The sequence below is a fragment of the Hypanus sabinus genome, chromosome 4 (genome assembly GCF_030144855.1).
Source record: "Hypanus sabinus isolate sHypSab1 chromosome 4, sHypSab1.hap1, whole genome shotgun sequence".
NCBI lineage: Eukaryota > Metazoa > Chordata > Chondrichthyes > Myliobatiformes > Dasyatidae > Hypanus > Hypanus sabinus.
In genome coordinates, this window is record NC_082709.1 from 144,316,045 (window position 1) to 144,336,965 (window position 20,921).

Below are 20,921 nucleotides of genomic sequence, written 5' to 3' on the forward strand. Positions count from 1 at the left end.
CTTAAAGATGTTCTAGTGTATTCCTGATTGCTCTGTACTAATCATTCTTTCAAGGCTGATTATTTTTTTCAGGAGGGTGACAGCTTGTTAGATGCAAGCTAGTTCAATGTCCTCAACAGATTGCAAAAAGGATAAAATGCATTGCAAGCAATAGTAAATCAGTTGTTGGATTCCATATTTGGATTAATGGAGCACTCATTTTGGAGAACTTGGGCTACATTTTCCTTGCCAATGATTAGTCATTATTTATGCAATTGTACAGCCCATTGTTTTTGCTTTATAGATAGAATTTGTATACCATGTCAAGGATGGAATTGTGAGAGCTGTTTAACACACTGCTCTAAGATAACCCACAGTGCTTATAATGTGACATTTGTATATTTTTAATGTCGATCTGAAATCTCCCATTTTTATTAGAATAATTTTGGAGTTCAATTTGTATCAGGGAGAACATGTTGCAGTGCTCCTGACCAAAGCTTACACTTGAATACTTTGAACTTGGAAATGTCATAGTTAGTGTAAATGTTTTGCAGCTTTTGTAAAATGATGCAATTTAAATATGCCCCAAACAATCTCTGCAAAACCTGTACTTTGAAGTTGGAGGTGATGATTATTGGGTTTCTAAAATTTATTAACCTGAGTATGTGCTTTTTTTGACCAAAAAGACCTATTGGCCAAAGCAAACTAGATTTTTGAATGTGGCTATCAATGATACTGACTCCATGAAATTTTATCAGTTGATGCACTTGATTATGATCTATAATTTAACAATTTATAATTGATATCAATCTAAATGGGCATTGAATGGTAAGGTAACTGATAGCATAGAAATTCAATACCCATAGCTCTAAAATTTAGTACCTTGGATGGATTTCTTTAAAACAATGCCAATTTACATGCATAAACATTTGATATGGTCTATCCTGCCAGCTGAACCGCTCTAATGAATTGACTCATGTAATTTGCATGATATATTTTACTTACAAAGCTGCATAGATTGGGGCTTGTTGGAATAAATAAAGGTAATGCCAGTAATCTAGCTGAGTTTAGGATAGTTTGGTGATCTGTAGTTAGCCATGAACAGGTTTGGCAGTGGCTGAAGTATCAGTGGGGCTGGGTAATATATACTTAATCAATTTGAGAAACTCTGCAGATGCTGGAAATTCAAAGTAACACACGCAAAATGCTGGAGTAACTCGGTAAGCCAGGCAGCATGAAAAAGAGTAAACAGTCAATGTTTTGGGCCGAGGCCCTTCATCAGATCCTTCAGCAATTTGAGCTTGTATTTAGGAACTTGGAAATTAGGAATATTTAATGTGACTTGATTGGTAGTGGGATGGAACTAGCCTGAGCTATCTCAAGTGTTCTCTGAAGCGTTTGCTGTCTATCATAAAATAATTCATTATGGGCTCTCTTCACTGGGTAGCCATATGCTTCCAAATTGCGAATGGGGAAAACTTATCCTTGGTGCTACAGTTGAAAGAAACTAAATGCTATTTGGGTAACACTCCATTTTCATGGAAGTAAAGGCTCCTTTTAAGGTTTTTAGTTGTCTGCCTTGATCAGTGCTGAAAGTACAAATTTCATTCATTATTACCACAAGTTGTATGAAGATGCTACCACTAACTTTGTCCTCCACCCCTTTCTGCAGGGACCACACTCTTCATATCTTTCACCTTCTCGTTCACCATCATCCAGTGTCCTCTTCCAGTTGATGCAAAGATTCATGTATCTCTCCACTGCATTTGCTAAATTCTTTCAGCTTGTGACCTGTCTTATTTCCCATATTTTTATTCTGGCTATTTTCAGTGAGTCAAGCATCTGTGGAGCCAAGTGTTTCAGGTTATATCTTTATACTGGGTCTCTGTTCAGGATGTTAGCTATCCCTTTGCTTTCAAAGATGCTGCTTGACCCATTCAGTTCCTCCAGTTCTTTGTTCCAAATCCTAATGTATACATACAGTTACTTGTATTTTCATTCCATAGTTTTGATCTGAAATGTAGATAACTTCTCTTTTACCCTCCCCACCCTGTTCAAACAAATGATACTGTTCAACCTGCAGTTAATCCAAAAAATTACTGCTTTTACTCAATTGCTTTGTATGGAGATACGAATGAAAATGAGAATGAAAAAATTTACAGACCAGGAGATGGCTGTAGCTTGGGAAATCTAAGATTATTTTGGGGGTTTTTTGGCAGTTCTGCTTAGTTTAGTAGTTCACATCTAAAAATGGTCAATTACCGTACAATATTAAGTAATTAATATTCGTAGCACAGTTTAATTTATTGTCTTGATTTTAATGCAAATGCAATGGTACTGAAAATGCTCATTGTTTAATGAAGTGTGGGAGGTGGGTGGGAAGGACAAACAATTTCATGACTTGTGGTGCCAAACTAGAACACAATTCTAAATTAAACTGAAAATTGGCTGCAGTGGTGGTTTTAATTTTGCAGACAGCTTCTATTTAAATTTTTAGATTGAAGACCACTAAACTATTCTGAAAATGGAAAGACCTGTAAGGTTCTGGCTCTAGCAGTAAGTTCTGCTCAAGTCGAGTGTTCAGGCGGAAGAATATGCATTACCATTTCTTCTGTTCAGTGGTCTAAGCCGAAATTAAATTAATATTGGATTTTTATTCTTTAGTAAATGTAAACTTATTACACTGTCTAGGGAATTCCTCCATTAGAGAATTCTCTTTCTCTTAAATCTTGACAAGCATATGCATGTGACCATTCATCAGACAATTAAGTTCTGCCCTCATGCTATTCCTCTAAAGGTGGTAGGAATTTCAGAAGTGTAATGCATACAGAGATTTGTAATGTTTGTAATTTCATGGCTAGACTACAAAGACCTTGTACTTTGCATAGTTCTAACATTTAAATTCTGTTGGAATTTGAAAATGAATTGGGGTTTTCAGTAAAACAGGTGAATGTTTTCAATTTGTATTAATAAAATTTGGGTTGCACCAGACATTTTACACTTAATTTTTTTGCTGTCTGAGGGCATTTGGAGCTATTCGTTCAAATCTTTGATTGGCTATTTTAATAGCAGTGGCCAGTCTGCAGATAGAGGCTTTGTGCTTTATAGTCTGCCAAAATTGTCATTTCTGAAGCACCACTTAAACATAACCATCCTTCAGCTTTTGCATGCTTTAGATCTTGAATTTTCAGGGAAATAATATATCTTAAACAATGACAGGTTTTGGCTATGATAAAAATGACGGAGGATGGAACAACAAGGATGTCAGAGATCCATACAGCAGTTTTGGATCACGTGCTGACAGGGGAAAATCAAGTTTCTTCAACGATCGTGGAAGAGGAAGGTGAGTTGAATCTGATACTAAATAACCCAGTGAAATCAATTGTGTTGTTTGCTTTATTTATGATGTAACTGATTTTTATTAAGACATTGGGAGCAAAATCAAATCACTTGGCCCATCAAGTCTGTTCAACCACAGTAATTTATTATTCCAGTCAATTGCTTATTCTGCTTTCTCCCCTTAACCTTTTGATGCTCTGACTAATCAAGAACCTGTCAACTTGCATTTTAAAAAATTTTCACAGATTCACCACCCTCTGGCTAAAGAAATTTCTCCTTGTCTGTACTAAAGTGATGTCCTATTTTTGAGGCAGTGCTCAATGCTCCTAGACTCCCCACTGTAGAAAACCATTCTCACCACATCCACTCTATCTTTGATAGGTGTCAATGAGATTCTCTCCCTCTCCTTCTCTTCCCCCCCCCCCCCCCCCACACCACCCAACCTAATTCTAAATTCTACTGAGTGCAGTCCCAGAGCCATCAAATGATCCTCATTCCTTTTGTTCCTGGAATGTTACTGATGAACCTCCACTGGATGCTCTCCATAGTGCCAGCACATTTTCTTAGATAAGGGGCCCAAAACTGGCTCAACAATACTCCAAGTGAAGTCTGACCAATGCCTTGTAAAGCCTTGGCATTAGATCCTTGCTTTTTGGTACTCTGTAGTCCTCTCAAAATGAATGCTGACATGGCATTTGTCTACTTTGTCATAGACTCAACCTGCAAGTTAACCCTTAGGAAATCCTACGCAAGGACTCTCGAGTCACTTTGAACTGAATACTGGGGTACATGTCTGGGAGTATCTATTTCGCATTAATCCATAAAGGGCAAGACTGTATAATGACTCTCTTTGAACTTGTTTTCTAATTCAATAGATATGATGACCGTGGCAGGGGAAACGACAGTGCTTATGACCACTTTGGAAGCCGTAATGACCGATATGGCAGAATGGATCGTGGCTATGGCTCCCGTGAAGGGGGAAATAGCCGTTGGGTTGAAGACAAACGCGATGAGGATGACTGGTCAAAGCAGCTACCACCAAATGAGCGCATGGAACAGTAGGTGTTGAATTAGTAGATGGCAATTTTCTAGCACTAGATTTGCAAATCTGCTTTCATTTCTTGGGACTTGGGAAGTGGAACTTGACAAAAAACCATTTGTGAATGGTGTAATTAACACAACTTTGAACTGAGATACTGATACAAAGTTTACATTCAAACTTCCAGTTTCTGGGCAAATTCTTTACTGAAAACTCTACTTGATGGTATATTGGACAGAGCAAGTATCTCTGCAGGTACCTCTTTGCCATATGTGCCTCCAGCGCTTCTATTTCAGTACTTTTGTTGATGGCATTCAGTTGAGCATTTCCAGATAAGGTGCAGGTGCACAAACTCTTGCCTCGCCCCATTGACCTACACCCAGACCCCCTCCACACCATACCCCTCCCGTCCATGTGGGAGTTTGTCATGCAGTCTGAATATTCAGGAAAAATAGATTTACTTTTTTAATCATGGTGAGGTGGGTTTAATATTTTTAATATTGATTGTGGGTATAGTTGAAGTAGTGTTATATAGAGAGCTAAGCAGGGCAGATTAGTCGAAATTTAAGCAGAGCCATCATGTTATCAAACCAAATGTTATCTTGCACAGTAAATATTTGTTTTGTTTTGGTGCTGCTCCTAGAAAAGGATTCAATTCATTGAGATCCAGTGTGGTCTTGGTTAAAAGTACCTTAGTTCCCAGTTTGGGGAAACTTTAAGATTCTTTCTGCAGAGTTTTTTTTTATCTTTTAGGGAATTGTTTTCAGCAAGCAACACAGGAATTAACTTTGAGAAATATGACGACATTCCTGTTGAGGCAACTGGTGCTAACTCACCACCTCATATAGAAACTGTAAGTAGTCTTATCATAATTAAACCTATTGAGCTCTTCTTGTTGCCAATCTGAATTGAATGTTGTTCCTGTTTTTAATTCAATGTAACAAGCTGAAGGCAATGCAGATGTGAAGGCCTTGACTCTGCATGTTCGTGTGAAGTGTGATTGCACCAGCATACTGAAGTTTGTTTTCAACACTTGGCAACGTAGGTGAGTGGAGAATCTAATTTGGTGCTTAAAGTTGTGTTTTCTTTCTCTCTTCTCCCCCCAGTTTCAGGATGTGAACATGGGAGAAATAATAATGGCCAACATTGAACTAAGTCGCTATGATCGTCCAACTCCTGTGCAGAAACATGCCATTCCCATCATCATATCAAAGAGAGACTTGATGGCATGTGCCCAGACAGGTTTGTCAAATTTTGATCATTGGTGAATGTCTTAGCAGCTTAGTGGAGGGGAATGTGTTTAAATGCTATGGTCCATTGTTTAGAGATATCTCTGACCCCCCCCCCAAAAAAAAACCTAAAGTACGATTAAATCATAACTAAGCTTCTGGTCCATATTAAATCTACACTGTTCACAAAGGTAGGTGAAAAAATCCTCTGGTTTTACCCAGTTCTTCCTTGTAGAGTAGTGGTTGCCAACTCATTGATCGCGATCGACTAGTTGATCTTTGAGACTTCCCCAGTAAATAATGGGGGTGGGGGGGAATACATAAATACTGTTGAGAGATTGTTTCCGGGTTGTGGGGTTTTAGTTTCGTTCTTTCTGCCCAGTGCGCATGCTTGTAGCTCCCCTGCACTACACACTGTACTTCAGTGGTCCCCAACCACCGGGCCGCGAGGAAACAATATGAGTCAGCTGCACTTCATTCCCTGTCACGGCCACTGTTGAACTTGAATACACGCGAGGTCATCAGTCGCCTAAACGCAGTGAGACCCTCGTGCCAGGGATCACTGGTTAGCCTTGGGTGGCCGGCGAGAAGTGCCATTGCTACTGGCCTAGAGCCCGGACAGATGGGTGCTGCCTCTAAAGCTGTTTAACACACCGAATGTTCGTGGGGAACCTGGTGCTAAAATATTTGCAGACGATCTAATTCGGGCTCAGCATTAGATCAGAGCAGCTACCGCACTGTGATCTACTAAAACAAACTTTTATCAGCCGATACATCCTACGGGGAGGGGGGTTGCTGCCCTATCACACTCCTCACTGTCACTCTCTCTGGACTGTGACCGTTGCGGCCCTGGCATGGGGACCTCCGGTCCTGACCTTGTCTGCTCACCCCAGCCGCACCTGGCCAAGGCATCTGGCGGCAGGCGGGAGGCTCTCTGAGGCAATGAAGCACTCAAAACTGCTTTGGTACCTTGAGTCCAAGCACCCTGCACTTAAAGACAAGCCTGTTGAGTTTTTTCAGTGGAAAAAATATGAGCAACAGGGACAGAAGCTAAGTGCTGAGAGCCGCATAAACTAAATTACGGAATAGACTAGACATAAGCAACCTGCTTCGAGTATCGCTGTATTCCCGTCGTGTTTAAACCCCCCCCCGGGTCGTCGGATGATCCGCAAGAATATTGTCAATATTAAACCGGTCTGTGGTGCAAAAGAAGTTGGGTACCCCTGGTGTTTATACATTATTTCTACGGATTGCAGGGTTTTACTTCCGGTCTTTATTGCCCCTGTGCGCATGCATGTAACTAATTGATCTGGGGTTGATCTGACCTTTTACTGAGGCCTAGGTTAGGGGATCTTGGGCTTTAAAAGGTTGGTGACCACTATTGTAGAGTTGCTTTTGTTTTGTGTCTCTTTGCATCTACTTTATCTTAATTCCTATCTCCTGAGCATTGTTTGAACATGTTAACTTTTGATGCCATGGCAATGCTCTGGGTATTTTTGTTCACACTAGTTCAAATGTCCCATTGCTCAACTGGATGGATTTTCATTTTTGCCTAAGTGAATTTTTTGAGCTCATGTAAATTGGTTGGTTGTGTTGCAGTTTGTAAACATGAATCAAATTCAAGTATGGATTTGTCTTGTGTGCCACAAACTAGAGTAAATTTGTTATCTTTAACTGCTCTTAATTCTCCTGTTCAAATCATAAACCAAATTCCATGCATTTATTCTGTGTAAATTAATCTCTGGAAAGTTAATTTAGTAGACTAACTTGGCTATTAATGTGACTTTTGTTTTCTTCTACACATCCTTGTAGGCTCTGGAAAAACAGCAGCATTTTTGCTTCCCATTCTCAGTCAAATTTATGCAGAAGGTCCTAGTGAAGCTTTAAAGTCTGCAAAAGCACAGGTAAAGAACTTAAATCTTGTTCCCTTTTCAGCTATATTTCCTTTTTCATTTTGTAACATCAGTATATCTATCCATTCCACAGGATTCATCAAAATATGGTCGACGTAAGCAATACCCAATTGCTTTGGTTTTGGCACCCACCAGAGAACTTGCAGTGCAGATTTATGATGAATCCAGAAAGGTAAAGTTTTAAAATTTTTGCTTTGGTTCTACCGCAATAGAAGTTCATTCAAGCTAACTTTGATTTTTATTTGCAGTTTGCCTATCGTTCTAAAGTTCGCCCGTCTGTAGTATATGGAGGTGCTGACATTGGGCAACAGATCCGAGATTTGGAGCGTGGATGTCATCTTCTTGTAGCCACTCCTGGTCGTTTAGTTGATATGATTGAGAGAGGGAAAGTTGGACTGGACTTTTGCAAGTATGTGAGCCTCCTTAAAGTACACCATTGGAAACAACTGAATTTGATTTACCATGATAAATTCTATGCAGCCGTATTTGAGAATATGCAAGCTCAACACTGCACTGGAGTGTGATTGAAACTGGGTTGCTGGAGTTGTGAAGTATTAAGTCTACTAGCTCCAGCACCGGTTCTATGCTTGGTAAATAAGACAATGTTTCACTTCTATGCTATCCAGCCCTTGTGGGTGTGAGTGCTGTTAAACTCTTAAGTGTTATTGACCTACCAGTTAAATACGTCTTTAAGCTTTCCACTTCCCATCATGCCCTGATATACTGTACTCTCAAGTAATCTTGTACATAATAACTTCTGAATTTAAGCAACATCTGAAATTAATCTGGATTAAAATAAGCAGAATCATAGCTTCTAAGGGGATTCTTTACCACCGACTCTACTTTGCTCTACTTGTAGTTTCAAGGTGTTAGCTTTGGGTATTTTTGAGCAGATAGATGGGCTAGAGCAAACTAGCAACTTGGTCATCTAGTCTAAAATGCGTACTGAGGTGCTGAGAAAGGAAATCGCCTTGACATAACTGGTTAGAACAGTGAAGGGTGGAAATGGGTGGTGTGATGCTAGTCAATCAGCTAAGGCAATAATCAGTGCTGAGCAGATTGTCAATTTGTAAAGACGTACATTTGTTAAAGGTAATGGGTTGAAGGTAAATTCTGAACTAAGGAAAACTGGTAGTGCTGTGTGGTAATTTAAATGCTTGTGAAGCTACCATGCAAACTGAAAATGAGATTAATGATGTGTGCAGAAGAAATGAATATTTCTAAGTGGAAGGTGCTTCAGTGGTTCGTTACTTTATGTGGACTTAATTGGGAAGGGTGAAGTTCCTAAATGAAAATAGCATTTAAAAAATCATGAATACATTAAAGCCTTATTTTTAATTGGAGAGCATTTCTTTTGATCTTGAATTAAAATAAATGTGAAATGGTGCTGCCACGCCATTTGTAAATTACCAGATACAGGTTGATCAGTAGTGAATGGTCTCGATTCTCAAGTAGCACAACCCGGGATTTTGCTTAGCTTTTGGCTATTTTGGATTTTAGTATGTATATATGAAATATAACAATAAAAGCAATATTATTTGGAAATTGCCTTTTGGCAATGTAAATATATTTACATCACTAATGCAACTTGGTTACTGAAGATAAATGGTAGTTGGGCTGTGTAAAGTTACTGATTTCCACACACATCTGTGCACAACATATTGGAAAATATGAAATTTGTTTTATACTTTCATCCTTAAGTTTAATGTCTTTTATTAGGTACTTGGTGCTGGATGAGGCTGATAGAATGCTTGATATGGGATTTGAACCACAAATTCGTCGCATTGTTGAGCAAGATGCAATGCCACCAAAAGATCTGCGACAAACTCTGATGTTCAGTGCAACGTTTCCAAAGGAGATACAGGTTTGGCAATATTTTGACTGATAATTTTGGTGAATAAAATTTGTATTTGGCTTGCATCTTCTCTCTCTCTCGCTCTCTCTCGCTCTCTCTCGCTCTCTCTCGCTCTCTCTCGCTCTCTCTCGCTCTCTCTCGCTCTCTCTCGCTCTCTCTCGCTCTCTCTCGCTCTCTCTCGCTCTCTCTCGCTCTCTCTCGCTCTCTCTCGCTCTCTCTCGCTCTCTCTCGCTCTCTCTCGCTCTCTCTCGCTCTCTCTCGCTCTCTCTCGCTCTCTCTCGCTCTCTCTCGCTCTCTCTCGCTCTCTCTCGCTCTCTCTCGCTCTCTCTCGCTCTCTCTCGCTCTCTCTCGCTCTCTCTCGCTCTCTCTCGCTCTCTCTCGCTCTCTCTCGCTCTCTCTCGCTCTCTCTCGCTCTCTCTCGCTCTCTCTCGCTCTCTCTCGCTCTCTCTCGCTCTCTCTCGCTCTCTCTCGCTCTCTCTCGCTCTCTCTCGCTCTCTCTCGCTCTCTCTCGCTCTCTCTCGCTCTCTCTCGCTCTCTCCCCCCTCACCCCAATCAGCAAAGGGGTGGTGAGCAATGTAATTTGTAATGACCAACTCTTGTGCTGTGCAGTTTTTGTGCCTAGTATTTCCTCTGCTTTCGTATTACAAAGTATTCATTTTAACAGCCAGCAAAACACTGTCAATAAGAGCCTTGATCTCTGGGTTTGATAGTTGCCACTCTTGTTCATCTGCACTCTCATAAAACATACATAAGCAGGCAATGAACGATTTTCTCACCAGAGCTTTTGCACACCATGCAGATGCAAAATGATGCTTTTAAAAAGTCCAGTTTGAAATAGGTGCTTGCTGTCTTGAGGCAAATCAGAGTAGATAAATCCCCAGGACCTGACAGGGTATTCCCTCAGACCTTGAAGGAGACTAATGTTGAAATTGCAGGGGCCCTGGCAGATATATTTAAAATATCGGTATCTACAGGTGAGCTGCCAGAGGATTGGAGGATAGCTCATGTTGTTCCATTGTTTTAAAAAAGGCTCAAAATGTAAGCTGGGAAATTATAGGCCGGTAAGTTTGATGTCAGTAGTAGGTAAATAATTGGAAGGAGTACTAAGAGATAGGATCTACAAGTATTTGGACAGACAGGGACTTATTGGGGAGAGTCAAGTTGGCTTTGTGTGTGGCAGGTCATGCTTAACCAATCTATTAGTTTTTCAAGGAGGTTACTAGGAAAGTGGATGAAGGGAAGGCAATGGATGTTGTCTACATGGACTTCAGTAAGGCCTTTGACAAGGTCCCGCATGAGAGGTTAGTTAAGAAGATTCAGTCGCTAGGTATACATGGTGAGGTAGTAAATTGGATTAGAAAATGCAAGGTAAATGGTAGGACACTGAGGAGTGCAGTAGAACAGAGGGATCTGGGAATTCCAGATACGTAATTCCCTAAAAGTGGCGTCACAGGTAGATAGAGTTGTAAAGAGAGCTTTTGGAACATTGGCCTTTATAAATCAAAGTATTGAGTATAAGAGTTGGAATGTTGTGGTGAAGTTGTATAAGACATTGGTGAGGCCGAATTTGGAGTATTGTGTGCAGTTTTGGTCACTTAATTACAGGAAGGATATTAATAAGGTTGAAAGATTGCAGAGAAGGTTTACAAGGATGTTGCCGGGACTTGAGAAACTGAGTTACAGAAAAAGGTTGAATAGATTAGGACTTTATTCCCTGGAGTGTAGAAGAATGAGGAGAGAATTGATAAAGCTATATAACATTATGATGGATATAGACAGTGAATGCAAGCAGGCTAGGGAAGAAAAAAAACCCAGAGGACGTGGGTTAGGGGAAGAGGGAAAAGTTTAAAGGGAACATTTGGGGCCCCTGCTTCTTCACACAGAGTGGTGGGAGTGTGGAATGAGCTGCCAGATGAAGTGGTAAATGCAAGCTCATTTTTAACATTTAAGAAAAACTTGGACAGGTACATGGATGAGAGGGGTATGGAGGGATATGGTCCAGGTGCAGGTCAGTAGGACTATGCAGAAAAATGGTTCGGCACAGCCAAGTAGGGCCTGTTTCTGTGCTGTAATGTTCTATGGTTCACTCCACTTTCCATTTGCAAATTTTTCCAGCAACTTTTGCAATGGGACAGTACAAATAACACAGGTTTCTGAATTGTGCATAAATATTTCTCGTATCTGCACATTCCTTATCTCATGAACTTTTGGTGTAGCAGTTTTCTTCACGCTCTTTGCTTCTTTGGAATTTGATATAGTGAATTAATTTCTTCAATAAAAACACTACAATCAGTTCTAAAAACTGCAGACAAATCATCGCAAACTCCACATTGTGAGCACTGTCTGCATCAGAAACTGTAAAAGGAAATCATGAAATATACCTACTTAACATGTCAGTGTGATAGAGGGCGACAACCTTTTGTGTGCTGTTTAAATTCCTTTGTGCCCTAATAGCAAAAGGTGTGTGCACACACCGTAGAGGAAACTGAGCTTATGGTCACTTGACTTGGCTGTACTTAAAACTGAGATGTTTGAGGACAGGAGGTGGTCAGGATCCCAGAGACATTGTGCCATTCAAATCCAATGCAGTAATAAAAGGGATACTTCTTGCAGCAGGTTTGTGAGCAAGGGATGCCACTCAGTCTGACTGAATTCCAAAAGATGTGTTCCAGCAGAATGATACCAAAACTCTCTTCTGAAGAGCTGAGGAGAGGATAGAGTTATGTTTTTACTTTGCCATCTTTGATTATTTGTGCTAACAGATTTAAATGAATATTGTATTAGATAAGTGAGTTACAACCAAAAGAAAAATGGCTAGTCACTTTAGTGCAAGGATATTTATTAGGTGTGTCACAAATCAAACTTACAAAGATTACCAAAAATAATGAGAATACTGAATTTTCTGTGTTGCATGGAATAGTTCAACTATTAGTTTCGTTCCTGATCACAATTATTCTGATAATGAGCAAATTTGTAGCCTACTTTGCATCTGAAGTAAATTAAAACAGTGGTATTGAGATTTCATTAAGTTTTTCAAATGGCTTTAATCTCAAGATTGTACTCCAAGGATGTTAACTTTATTTCATTTGGAAAGCTTGCCTAAGAGCTTAAATAATGTTTATTCTTCTCAACACACTTTATGCTGGCACCTTTTTAGACTTTCTAATTTGAGTTTATTTTGTTTAATGCTTGCCCTAGCCAAAATGTGTAACTTCATGTTGCATCATGTAGTCTGATGCAAGCCACCCAAGCAGATGGGCTGCCTGTGGTTTTCTGGAATGGATGGCACAGGAATAACTTGCTGACTGGCAGGATTATAGAAGTTATGTATCTGCAAGGGTGACTGCTTCATAAAAATACAGAACTACTTATTCTCCCAAGTTCCAATTTAGTTCGCCACTTCCATCACAAGTTTATTTAGTGGTTTAGCTGCAGGTGTTGTGTTCATTATAGAACTTCAATTAAAAATATAATGTACAAAGTAAAATAGCAGTTAGTACTAATGAATTACACCCATGATTGAGTACTTAACCTTGCCCTCTTGACTTCACCCTCAGATACTTGCTCGTGACTTTCTGGATGAATATATATTTCTGGCAGTTGGCCGTGTGGGCTCCACTTCTGAAAACATTACTCAAAAAGTAGTGTGGGTTGAGGAGCAAGACAAGCGTTCATTTCTGCTGGACCTTTTGAATGCTACAGGTAAATGTACTAATGCTGAGGTTAAACAAATTTGATGTTGCAGACCCATTAATTCAAATTTAAGCCTGGCTAAAACTTCCACACACTAATACTTAAACAATATTTTTGAAGCTGCCCTTGGTGTTGCCCCATTTCATGTGCTATTAAAATGGTGGCCTTTGCAAATATTCGCTAGAGTTCTGTATCAATTAGGCATTTTTTTTCTTAAAACCACTGGTGAATTTTGTTTTCCTTGTAGAAACTCTAGAATGGCTCTCACCTCAATTTGCATGGTAATTTTTCTTCACCTGCGTAAACATTTTCCTAATGTTTGACATGCTGAGTTCTGTCCTAAACACCTTAAATTATTTTGGGATTTGTCTTGTTATCCTAGGGTTGAAATAACTTGCATTATAATGTCCAACCATTTTCCCCCTTTATAGGAAAAGACTCTCTAACACTGGTCTTTGTGGAGACCAAGAAGGGTGCAGATTCACTGGAGGATTTCCTTTACCGCGAGGGTTATGCTTGTACCAGTATCCACGGTGATCGTTCCCAGAGAGACAGAGAAGAAGCATTGCATCAGTTCCGCTCTGGAAAATGTCCCATCCTGGTTGCCACTGCGGTATTTGCTAAAACTTCCCCCCCCCCTCTGTTACTATCATGCCTTTGTCTAAATACCATTCTTATCATTTCCTCAATTACTGCCAAGTTTTTGGTCAGCACTGTAACTCTAAATTTTCACTGTTACAATCTACTGATTTGAATTTGCAGGTTGCAGCCCGTGGACTTGACATTTCTAATGTCAAACACGTTATCAATTTTGATCTGCCCAGTGACATTGAGGAGTACGTGCATCGCATTGGGCGTACGGGTCGTGTTGGTAATCTGGGTACGTTTTCTGGGAAAACGGGGGATAAACACAGCTACTTGTATGCTGCTTTGCTTCATAGTGAAGTAATACACCAGGTGTTTCAGGAGCATTAAAATGCATTTTGGATACTTTTATAGGTCTTGCCACCTCATTCTTTAATGAGAAAAACAGCAATATTACTAAAGATCTTCTGGATTTACTTGTGGAAGCCAAGCAAGAAGTACCATCCTGGCTAGAGAATCTGGCATATGAGCAGCAGCACAAGAGTACTGGTCGTGGACGGTCCAAGAGGTGAAAAAACATAACTGAACTTGAATATTGTCCCTAGTTTCTAAGGTTTATATTTAGCTATAGTTGATATATATTAAGGAAGAGACTGGCTTCATTGATGGTGATCAGAGAATGAACAGAGTCTTAATGAATTTAAGTATATGGACAAAAATATTGCAGAGTTCAAGGTGTTAAGGAGTCAGACTATTTGATTAGTATGTTAAACTTAGGCAAAAGTGCAAGTAGAGGAAGCTAGACAAGTACTCTATCTTAAACTATCAACCACCCCAGTGTTATTTAATGTAAGTTAATTGGTACAGCTTCATTTCCATTTGAGATGCTTGGCAATGAATATTCCAGCAAGTAGGTTAGGTCAGTGTAAAAAGTTTAGCCAGGTAAGGTCCATTGCACTCAGTTTGGTTTGCTTGTTAACTAGACTTGAAAAGGTATTTGCCTCGCTGAATTTAGAGCCAACTCTAATCTGAAGATTTTAATGTTTCTGACGTTGGCAGATCTCCCTTCACCCCTTGTTCTGTTTAATCATAATGTGTGATTGCTTGATCTTAGTGCATAAAGCCATTTTACATTAAAAGTGAACTTTAATTATATGGTTGGGGTTTAAGTTTTACTAGATGCTCTACTTGAATTGTTAAGTGACATTTCATATGAGTAAATATCCTTTTTGCATTAATATTATCTGCTAAGGCTTTAAGGGATTCCCTTTGATTTTCTATTTGAGATAAATGCATGCAAAACTGCCCTTACCAAACAAATGATAGATGTAATTTTCAGTTCTATAATAGATGTTTGTTGTCATTAAACTCAATGCCCTACATCAACTTGCTACATCTATATGTTCACTTGCCTGCAAATAATCACACTTGCTAAAGACGGGAATGTGATGATTAAATAGAACATGCTAACTTCTGTATTACAGCAGGTTTGGATCTGGATTTGGTGGTAGAGATTACAGACAAACCAACAGTAGCTTCAACAATCGTGGCACCCGTAATACTGGCCATGGAGGGCCAAGAGGATATGGAGGAGGCAAGTTGCAATGCATGGTTTTCATGAAAAGCACTTCAAGTTTAATAACTTTGGCGGATGTATGCATATTTAACTGCCCACGCCACCAGTGTTGCAGTATGTAAAACCCAAAGCTGTATGTTAGTACAGTAGAAATTTTAAAATATGAAATATAAACTGCAAATTTTTTGTTTTACAAACTTTATGTTCAAAATATCTTGGATTACAAATTTAAGCGAGAGTTTCTGGCAGGCAGCCTGTGAATTGGATGAAGAAATGTCCTTTACAAATCCATCGCATTGTTGAGGAAGACGTATATTGCTAGTAGTGCCAATGTTGTCCCTTGCTAATTGGATCAGCACTGAAGACCAGCTTGGTGTATCAAGTGATCAGACTTAATATTCAGGACTTACTAATCAGGCATGCATTAATTTGAACCATTTCCCCAATTGCTATGGAATGTTGATTAGTACATTACAGGAAAAGACCTGTTGGCCTACCACAGCACAGATCTAACCAAAACCGTCTGTGGTCTGTATTTTTTCACTCCTTGCCTGTTCATATGTTTAAAGGCCTCTTAAATGTTGCTATTGTATTTGCTTTTAACATCCAGTCATCTCTCCTCCACACATCCCCTCACTTAAGCCTTTGTCCTGTAGTATTTGACATTTTTCATTCTAGGGAGAAGGACAATCTATTTCTGTTTTTTAAATTTTTCTTGCACTGGGTGTGATACACTTGTTTCCATGAACTAGGCTACTAATCTTTTTGCATCGTTATAAGTAATCACTCACCAAAATTCCAACTTTAACTATTGCAGTGAAAAACCTTTCTCATGAAGAAAGGCCTGTAAATGGTTAATTAATGGTCAGTCTTTGTTCTTGTCAAGTATGATTCTCTAGGTATAATTGTGGATTTCCCTCCATGGACCTCTGCTAAGGCCTAACTAGTTGCCTTCTATACTAGTAGCTTTTGCAGAGAACTTTAAAGTTCAGAGTACATTTAATATTAAAGTATGTATACCATATACAATCTTGAGATTAATTTTTGGAGCAAACAATTGAATTCAAGGAAAACACACACCAGAAAGATGATCTCACATCCAATTTGCAAAAGACTGAACAATTTTGCAACATCTCGATAGTCAGAGGCCTTTTCCCAGGGCTGAAATGGCTGCCACAAGAGGGCATAAGTTTAAGGTTCTGGGGAGTAGGTACAGAGAAGATGTGTCCGGGGTATGTTTTTACGCAGAGAGTTAGTGCGTGGAATGGGCTACTGGCAACGGTGGTGGAGGCAGATACGATATGGTCTTAAGATCCTCCTGGATAGGTACATGGAGCTTAGAAAAATAGAGGGCTATGGGTAATCCTAGTAATTACTAAGGTGAGGACATGCTTAGTCATACAGTCCAAAAGCCCTGTGTTGCGCTATAGATTTTGTTTCTTAAGAAATAAATAAATATTGTCTCTACACTCTGAATGTCCACAACCACGTAGTCAGTTCAGCATTTAGATGAGTAAAAGCTCATGGAATAGTGAGCTGAACCCTGGTTCATCCTTGCCCTCTGCCTCTACTGCTTAATCTTTTAAATCTGGCTCAGCACTTAAATTGGCTGAAGTTCTTGTAAATCTGAGAGCATTATCCACTCTCAGACCAGGCCCTAAGTCTGCTCCAACAATGGCTGTCAGAGCTGTACCTTCATTTGAGTCCATTTCACCAATCCTCCTTTGTATCACAGATGCCATGTCACGTACACACCTCCCAACAGGAAATTGCAGGCTGTGGATTGCAGTGCTTAAGCCGAACAAGAATATTTAGTAGAATTGTTTAGTTATGTTAGCTGCCTGTGAAGTGCTCCAGTGCCATCTTTACAGTCAAGTTCTCTAAAAGACCAAATTTGTTTTCCAGGTGGCTATGGAAACTATTACAATGCTGATGGATATGGTGGAGCTTACAACTCCCAGGTGGATTGGTGGGGAAACTGAAATATTCCAGTGGATGTCACCTTGCCAAACAAGCTAAATGGAAACCACATGTAACTGAGCCAGACTATACCTTGTGTAGCTTCAAGAACTCGCAGTACATTACCAGCTGTGATTCTCTGGATATTTTTTTAAAGGAAGCTCAAATGCAAAAAGACAGCAGTAAAAGAAGAACATGAACCCTAGCTGATGGAGAAAATGTGGCCGTAAACAGCACTAGAATTTGGATAAAGATGTTATACGGTGCTGCGTTAGTTTATCTCTGTAACTGAGGATCATTTGTATGTTAATGTACTGTGCCTTTATAGAGGAACTTTTATTTTTAATGTCCTACTGGTTCATTGGGCCTGAGTTCTCGCAATCATTCTCTAGCACAATCTGAGAGAGACTTGGGCAAAACAAACCTTGGCAGAAGCAGGGTGAAATGGCTTTACCAGGAGTCATTTACCCAGTTGCACTTAACATTGTTACAAGGCTGAAAAATAAGCAGTGACCTCCACTACGGCCTTGACATGCGTGACCTGTAAAGACAACTTGGGGCATTTGCAGCATTCTGATCCCTACTGTGGGAAAACGATGTTGCTCACTCTATCCTGGATAGAAACCTGTTGGGGACATGGTAGCTTTACAAGCCATTCCAACAATGCGTACGGTCAAGTTTTAATGCACTGCAGTTTCTGATTAATACACCTAAGCAAATGCAAAAGTTCTGAAAACTTGACATTAAGTAACTTGACAACATTAAAGGCAGCTAGTTAACTAATTCAGGCTTGCCTGGAGTGGGCAGAAATAGCTAGGAATGTATTTTTTTAGGGGATTTTGAAAACTTGAAGTTTCTAGATATGGATGAAATTCTCATCTATTAGAAATCTTAAATGCCTGCCATATCTAAAGGAAATTTGAATTTAAGAATGGCTAAATGGACCACAGCACCGAGCGACTGTACAGACGGACTCGGCTGATTTTTGGTCTGATACGCATGCTAGTGTTGTTTTTTGGTCAAGGGGAATGAACAGAAAGATCTCTGCAGCAGGCTTCTTTACTGAAAATTACATTTGTGTATACTCAAGCTGTGTTACAAAGTTCAGAAAAGCCGCATTTAACTGTTTACTGTAGATTCTGTAAAGTTGCTCCACTAGGGTCTGAAGTTTGATGCTTGGAGATCACAGAGAATGGAAGTGTACACATCACTGCACAAGGTGCCAACGCTGGTAATTGATCACATATCCACTATAGCATAGTGGCTTGGGTTTCCTTTTGCACATTGTCCATTACATGGACAAATAGTCAGTTTAATCCGCTGAATCTGGCCAAAGATTAGTTTTCCCAGCTGTTTAAATGTTGAGCTGTGCAAGTGCAGTCAGGTGAGTTGACTTGTAACTGCCAATATAGGGTAGATTTTTTCTTAAGCTTATTTTTTCCAAGTGGCCAGACTGCCAGTATAAAAACTACTGGAAATTTTGGGTGGTGGAGAACAAACTGAAAAGTAGCAAAAGAACTTATCAAGTGCAATACATTGTGTGTTGTGCCTTCTTGTACTGAAATTCTCATCAATGGAAAGTAGATGCACTGACAGTATTGAGCTAATCTCTTGTGATGAATGGTGCTATACAGGTAGATTTAGGCCCTTATACATTGTGCCCATCAGGTTTTATATAAGAGAACTAAATACCTTTAACAAATTTATTTTAATGCACATTCAGAGAATATTTTATATACCGATGTCTTGTCTTGCATGCATTTTCTTGAACCTCCAAGTCTTTTTTTTTTGCAGTGATTGTCAAACGCAGCTTAAAATGGGAAGGGGTGGGAAAGAGGCTAGATACCAAACCAGAACTATTTTGGGACCATGGGGGTCTAACAGTTGGGAATTAACTATTTGCACACAACAGATCTAGGTATTTTTGCTGCTAGTTTTGTGTAATATTTATTCATTTGACAAATATTTAATTTTTTGTGTTTGTTTTTTGTAAGCCTAAAAGTGATTCTTTGAAAGTTCAAAGAAAACCCGAAAAAGTATCTTGACCAAAAGACAGTCCAAAAACACTGGCACTTGAATGTTGAATGTCAGCGTATGCGTGAATATATATACATATATTTCGGGGTAGTGTGAGCTCTTATTGTTAAGGTCATATTGGACCCAGAGTCGGAAACTGAACCACAACCTACTGTCGGCCTTGTGATTGCCGCTAATTCCCTTTGTCCTATCAAATTCATTCATGTGGGTAATTTGATCAAATCTGAAATAAAATATGCCAAGGTTTGGACAGAGTTTCTTAATTCTAGAGGAAAAATGTTATGGTACTCCAATTTGTTTTGTTTAGTGAATGTCTGGCAAAGAGCAAATTTAATACATGTGGTTTATCACTTTATTGTTGCATTTAGTTGCATTTGCATATTAAGTGACTTGGGTATTCAAATTGACACTTTAAAGCAAGTTGTAGTTTTTAGATCTAATGTTCATAAATGGTAAAATGCTCCATGCTGTAAGTTCGTACAACATAACTATTGCAAGTGCATGAGTATCCAGTCTTGCTCAGTGCGTTGAATACCTTTTAGTCACTGTAGATCTAGAATTTGCTTTCTATAATAGTTTAGATGCTATGCTCTTGCACAAGAAGACACTGCTGTGCATTACTTGTATGTTTTATCAATAAAATTTGAGCTGCATCAACTAATGATCTACCTTGATTGTTATGGGGAGGGGGAGTTCAAAATTGAATAGATCTTGCACTTAGCTTTTCCATATCTTGAATCTATATTGTTGCAAATTTCTTTTTGCTGACCTGTTTCAATTTGGGCACAGCTGTAGGTCTAAATTTTAAAGATGGAAATTTGCTGAATGTTTTTTCATGGTAGTTTTGATATATGCAAAGTTTGAAGAGAAACCAAGAAAAATACTTGGGATTTGGACCCATATTTTATCTTAAGCACATGGTGGTCTGCATTCCTTCCATGGTTACATGTAATTTAAGGGCCAGAATTTATTTTTTTTGAATTGTCTAAAATGCCACCGCATGCAAGTTCAAAGCTCTTGACTTTAATTGTTGGAGCAAGAGCAACTACGCAAATTTTAGAAGTAATGTTTGGCAAAGATTCTGGCAGTTTTTTGAAAAGTAGGGGTTTCTGAAGTTGTGGTCTACAGACCTCTTAATGGCAGAAATCAATGGCACTTTTTTTTAAAAAAGGGGTGGGGAACTTCTAGTCTTAGGTAAAAATCCTCCTTTAAAAAAAATAAAAACGGTGAAATCCACAAGACTTGTTATACTTGTGCCCTGAACAAGTCTTCCCTACCTTCCATTTGAACCTCCTGTATTCAATGATACAGTTCTAGTAGGTACTATATGTGGTTTTGTACCTGATCCTGTATTAGACAAAAATTATTCTAACATAATCTGAAACCCAAAAATTTCCCTATAGAGGTTTGATTTAAATGGTGTTCAGCAGCAGACTTGATGCCTTAATTGGTTTAAATTTTCTTTGCTTACCTTTTGGATTATTCCCCAACAGGTACCCATGAATATTGAGTAGCTTGTGATCTTGTTAGCTAAATTTTAAAATTTATTTTTAATTTCCTTAAAGGCAGTACTAAACAGTCAAATAGACAAAATTTCATTGGGAATTGCACCCCTCCAGCCATTCACTGATCCAATAGGTGAATCCAGTTTGGTCATAAACTTGAAAGGTGCATTTTTGCCCACTCTATTACAGCACCAGCAATTCCAGTTCAATCC

General features: G+C 39.2%; 1 protein-coding gene across 4 annotated transcripts in view; it reads left to right on the plus strand.

Annotated features, from left to right (window-relative positions):
- The window catches only part of ddx3xa (DEAD-box helicase 3 X-linked a), a 56,617-nt gene extending 36,756 nt beyond the window's left edge, over positions 1-19,861 (plus strand). For 3 of the 4 annotated variants that reach the window (XM_059968267.1, XM_059968265.1, XM_059968268.1), the window contains 14 exons: positions 3,199-3,322; positions 4,194-4,376; positions 5,111-5,210; positions 5,464-5,599; positions 7,399-7,490; positions 7,573-7,671; positions 7,748-7,908; positions 9,219-9,363; positions 12,912-13,056; positions 13,479-13,660; positions 13,810-13,927; positions 14,047-14,200; positions 15,117-15,226; positions 17,114-19,861. In XM_059968267.1, coding sequence (XP_059824250.1) covers positions 3,199-3,322; positions 4,194-4,376; positions 5,111-5,210; positions 5,464-5,599; positions 7,399-7,490; positions 7,573-7,671; positions 7,748-7,908; positions 9,219-9,363; positions 12,912-13,056; positions 13,479-13,660; positions 13,810-13,927; positions 14,047-14,200; positions 15,117-15,226; positions 17,114-17,190 — 1,826 coding nt within the window. In that variant the 3' untranslated portion in view covers positions 17,191-19,861. The remainder of the gene's footprint in view (positions 1-3,198; positions 3,323-4,193; positions 4,377-5,110; positions 5,211-5,463; positions 5,600-7,398; positions 7,491-7,572; positions 7,672-7,747; positions 7,909-9,218; positions 9,364-12,911; positions 13,057-13,478; positions 13,661-13,809; positions 13,928-14,046; positions 14,201-15,116; positions 15,227-17,113) is intronic. The other variant, XM_059968266.1, reaches the window with a different exon arrangement.
- The last annotated feature ends 1,060 nt before the right edge of the window (positions 19,862-20,921 follow it).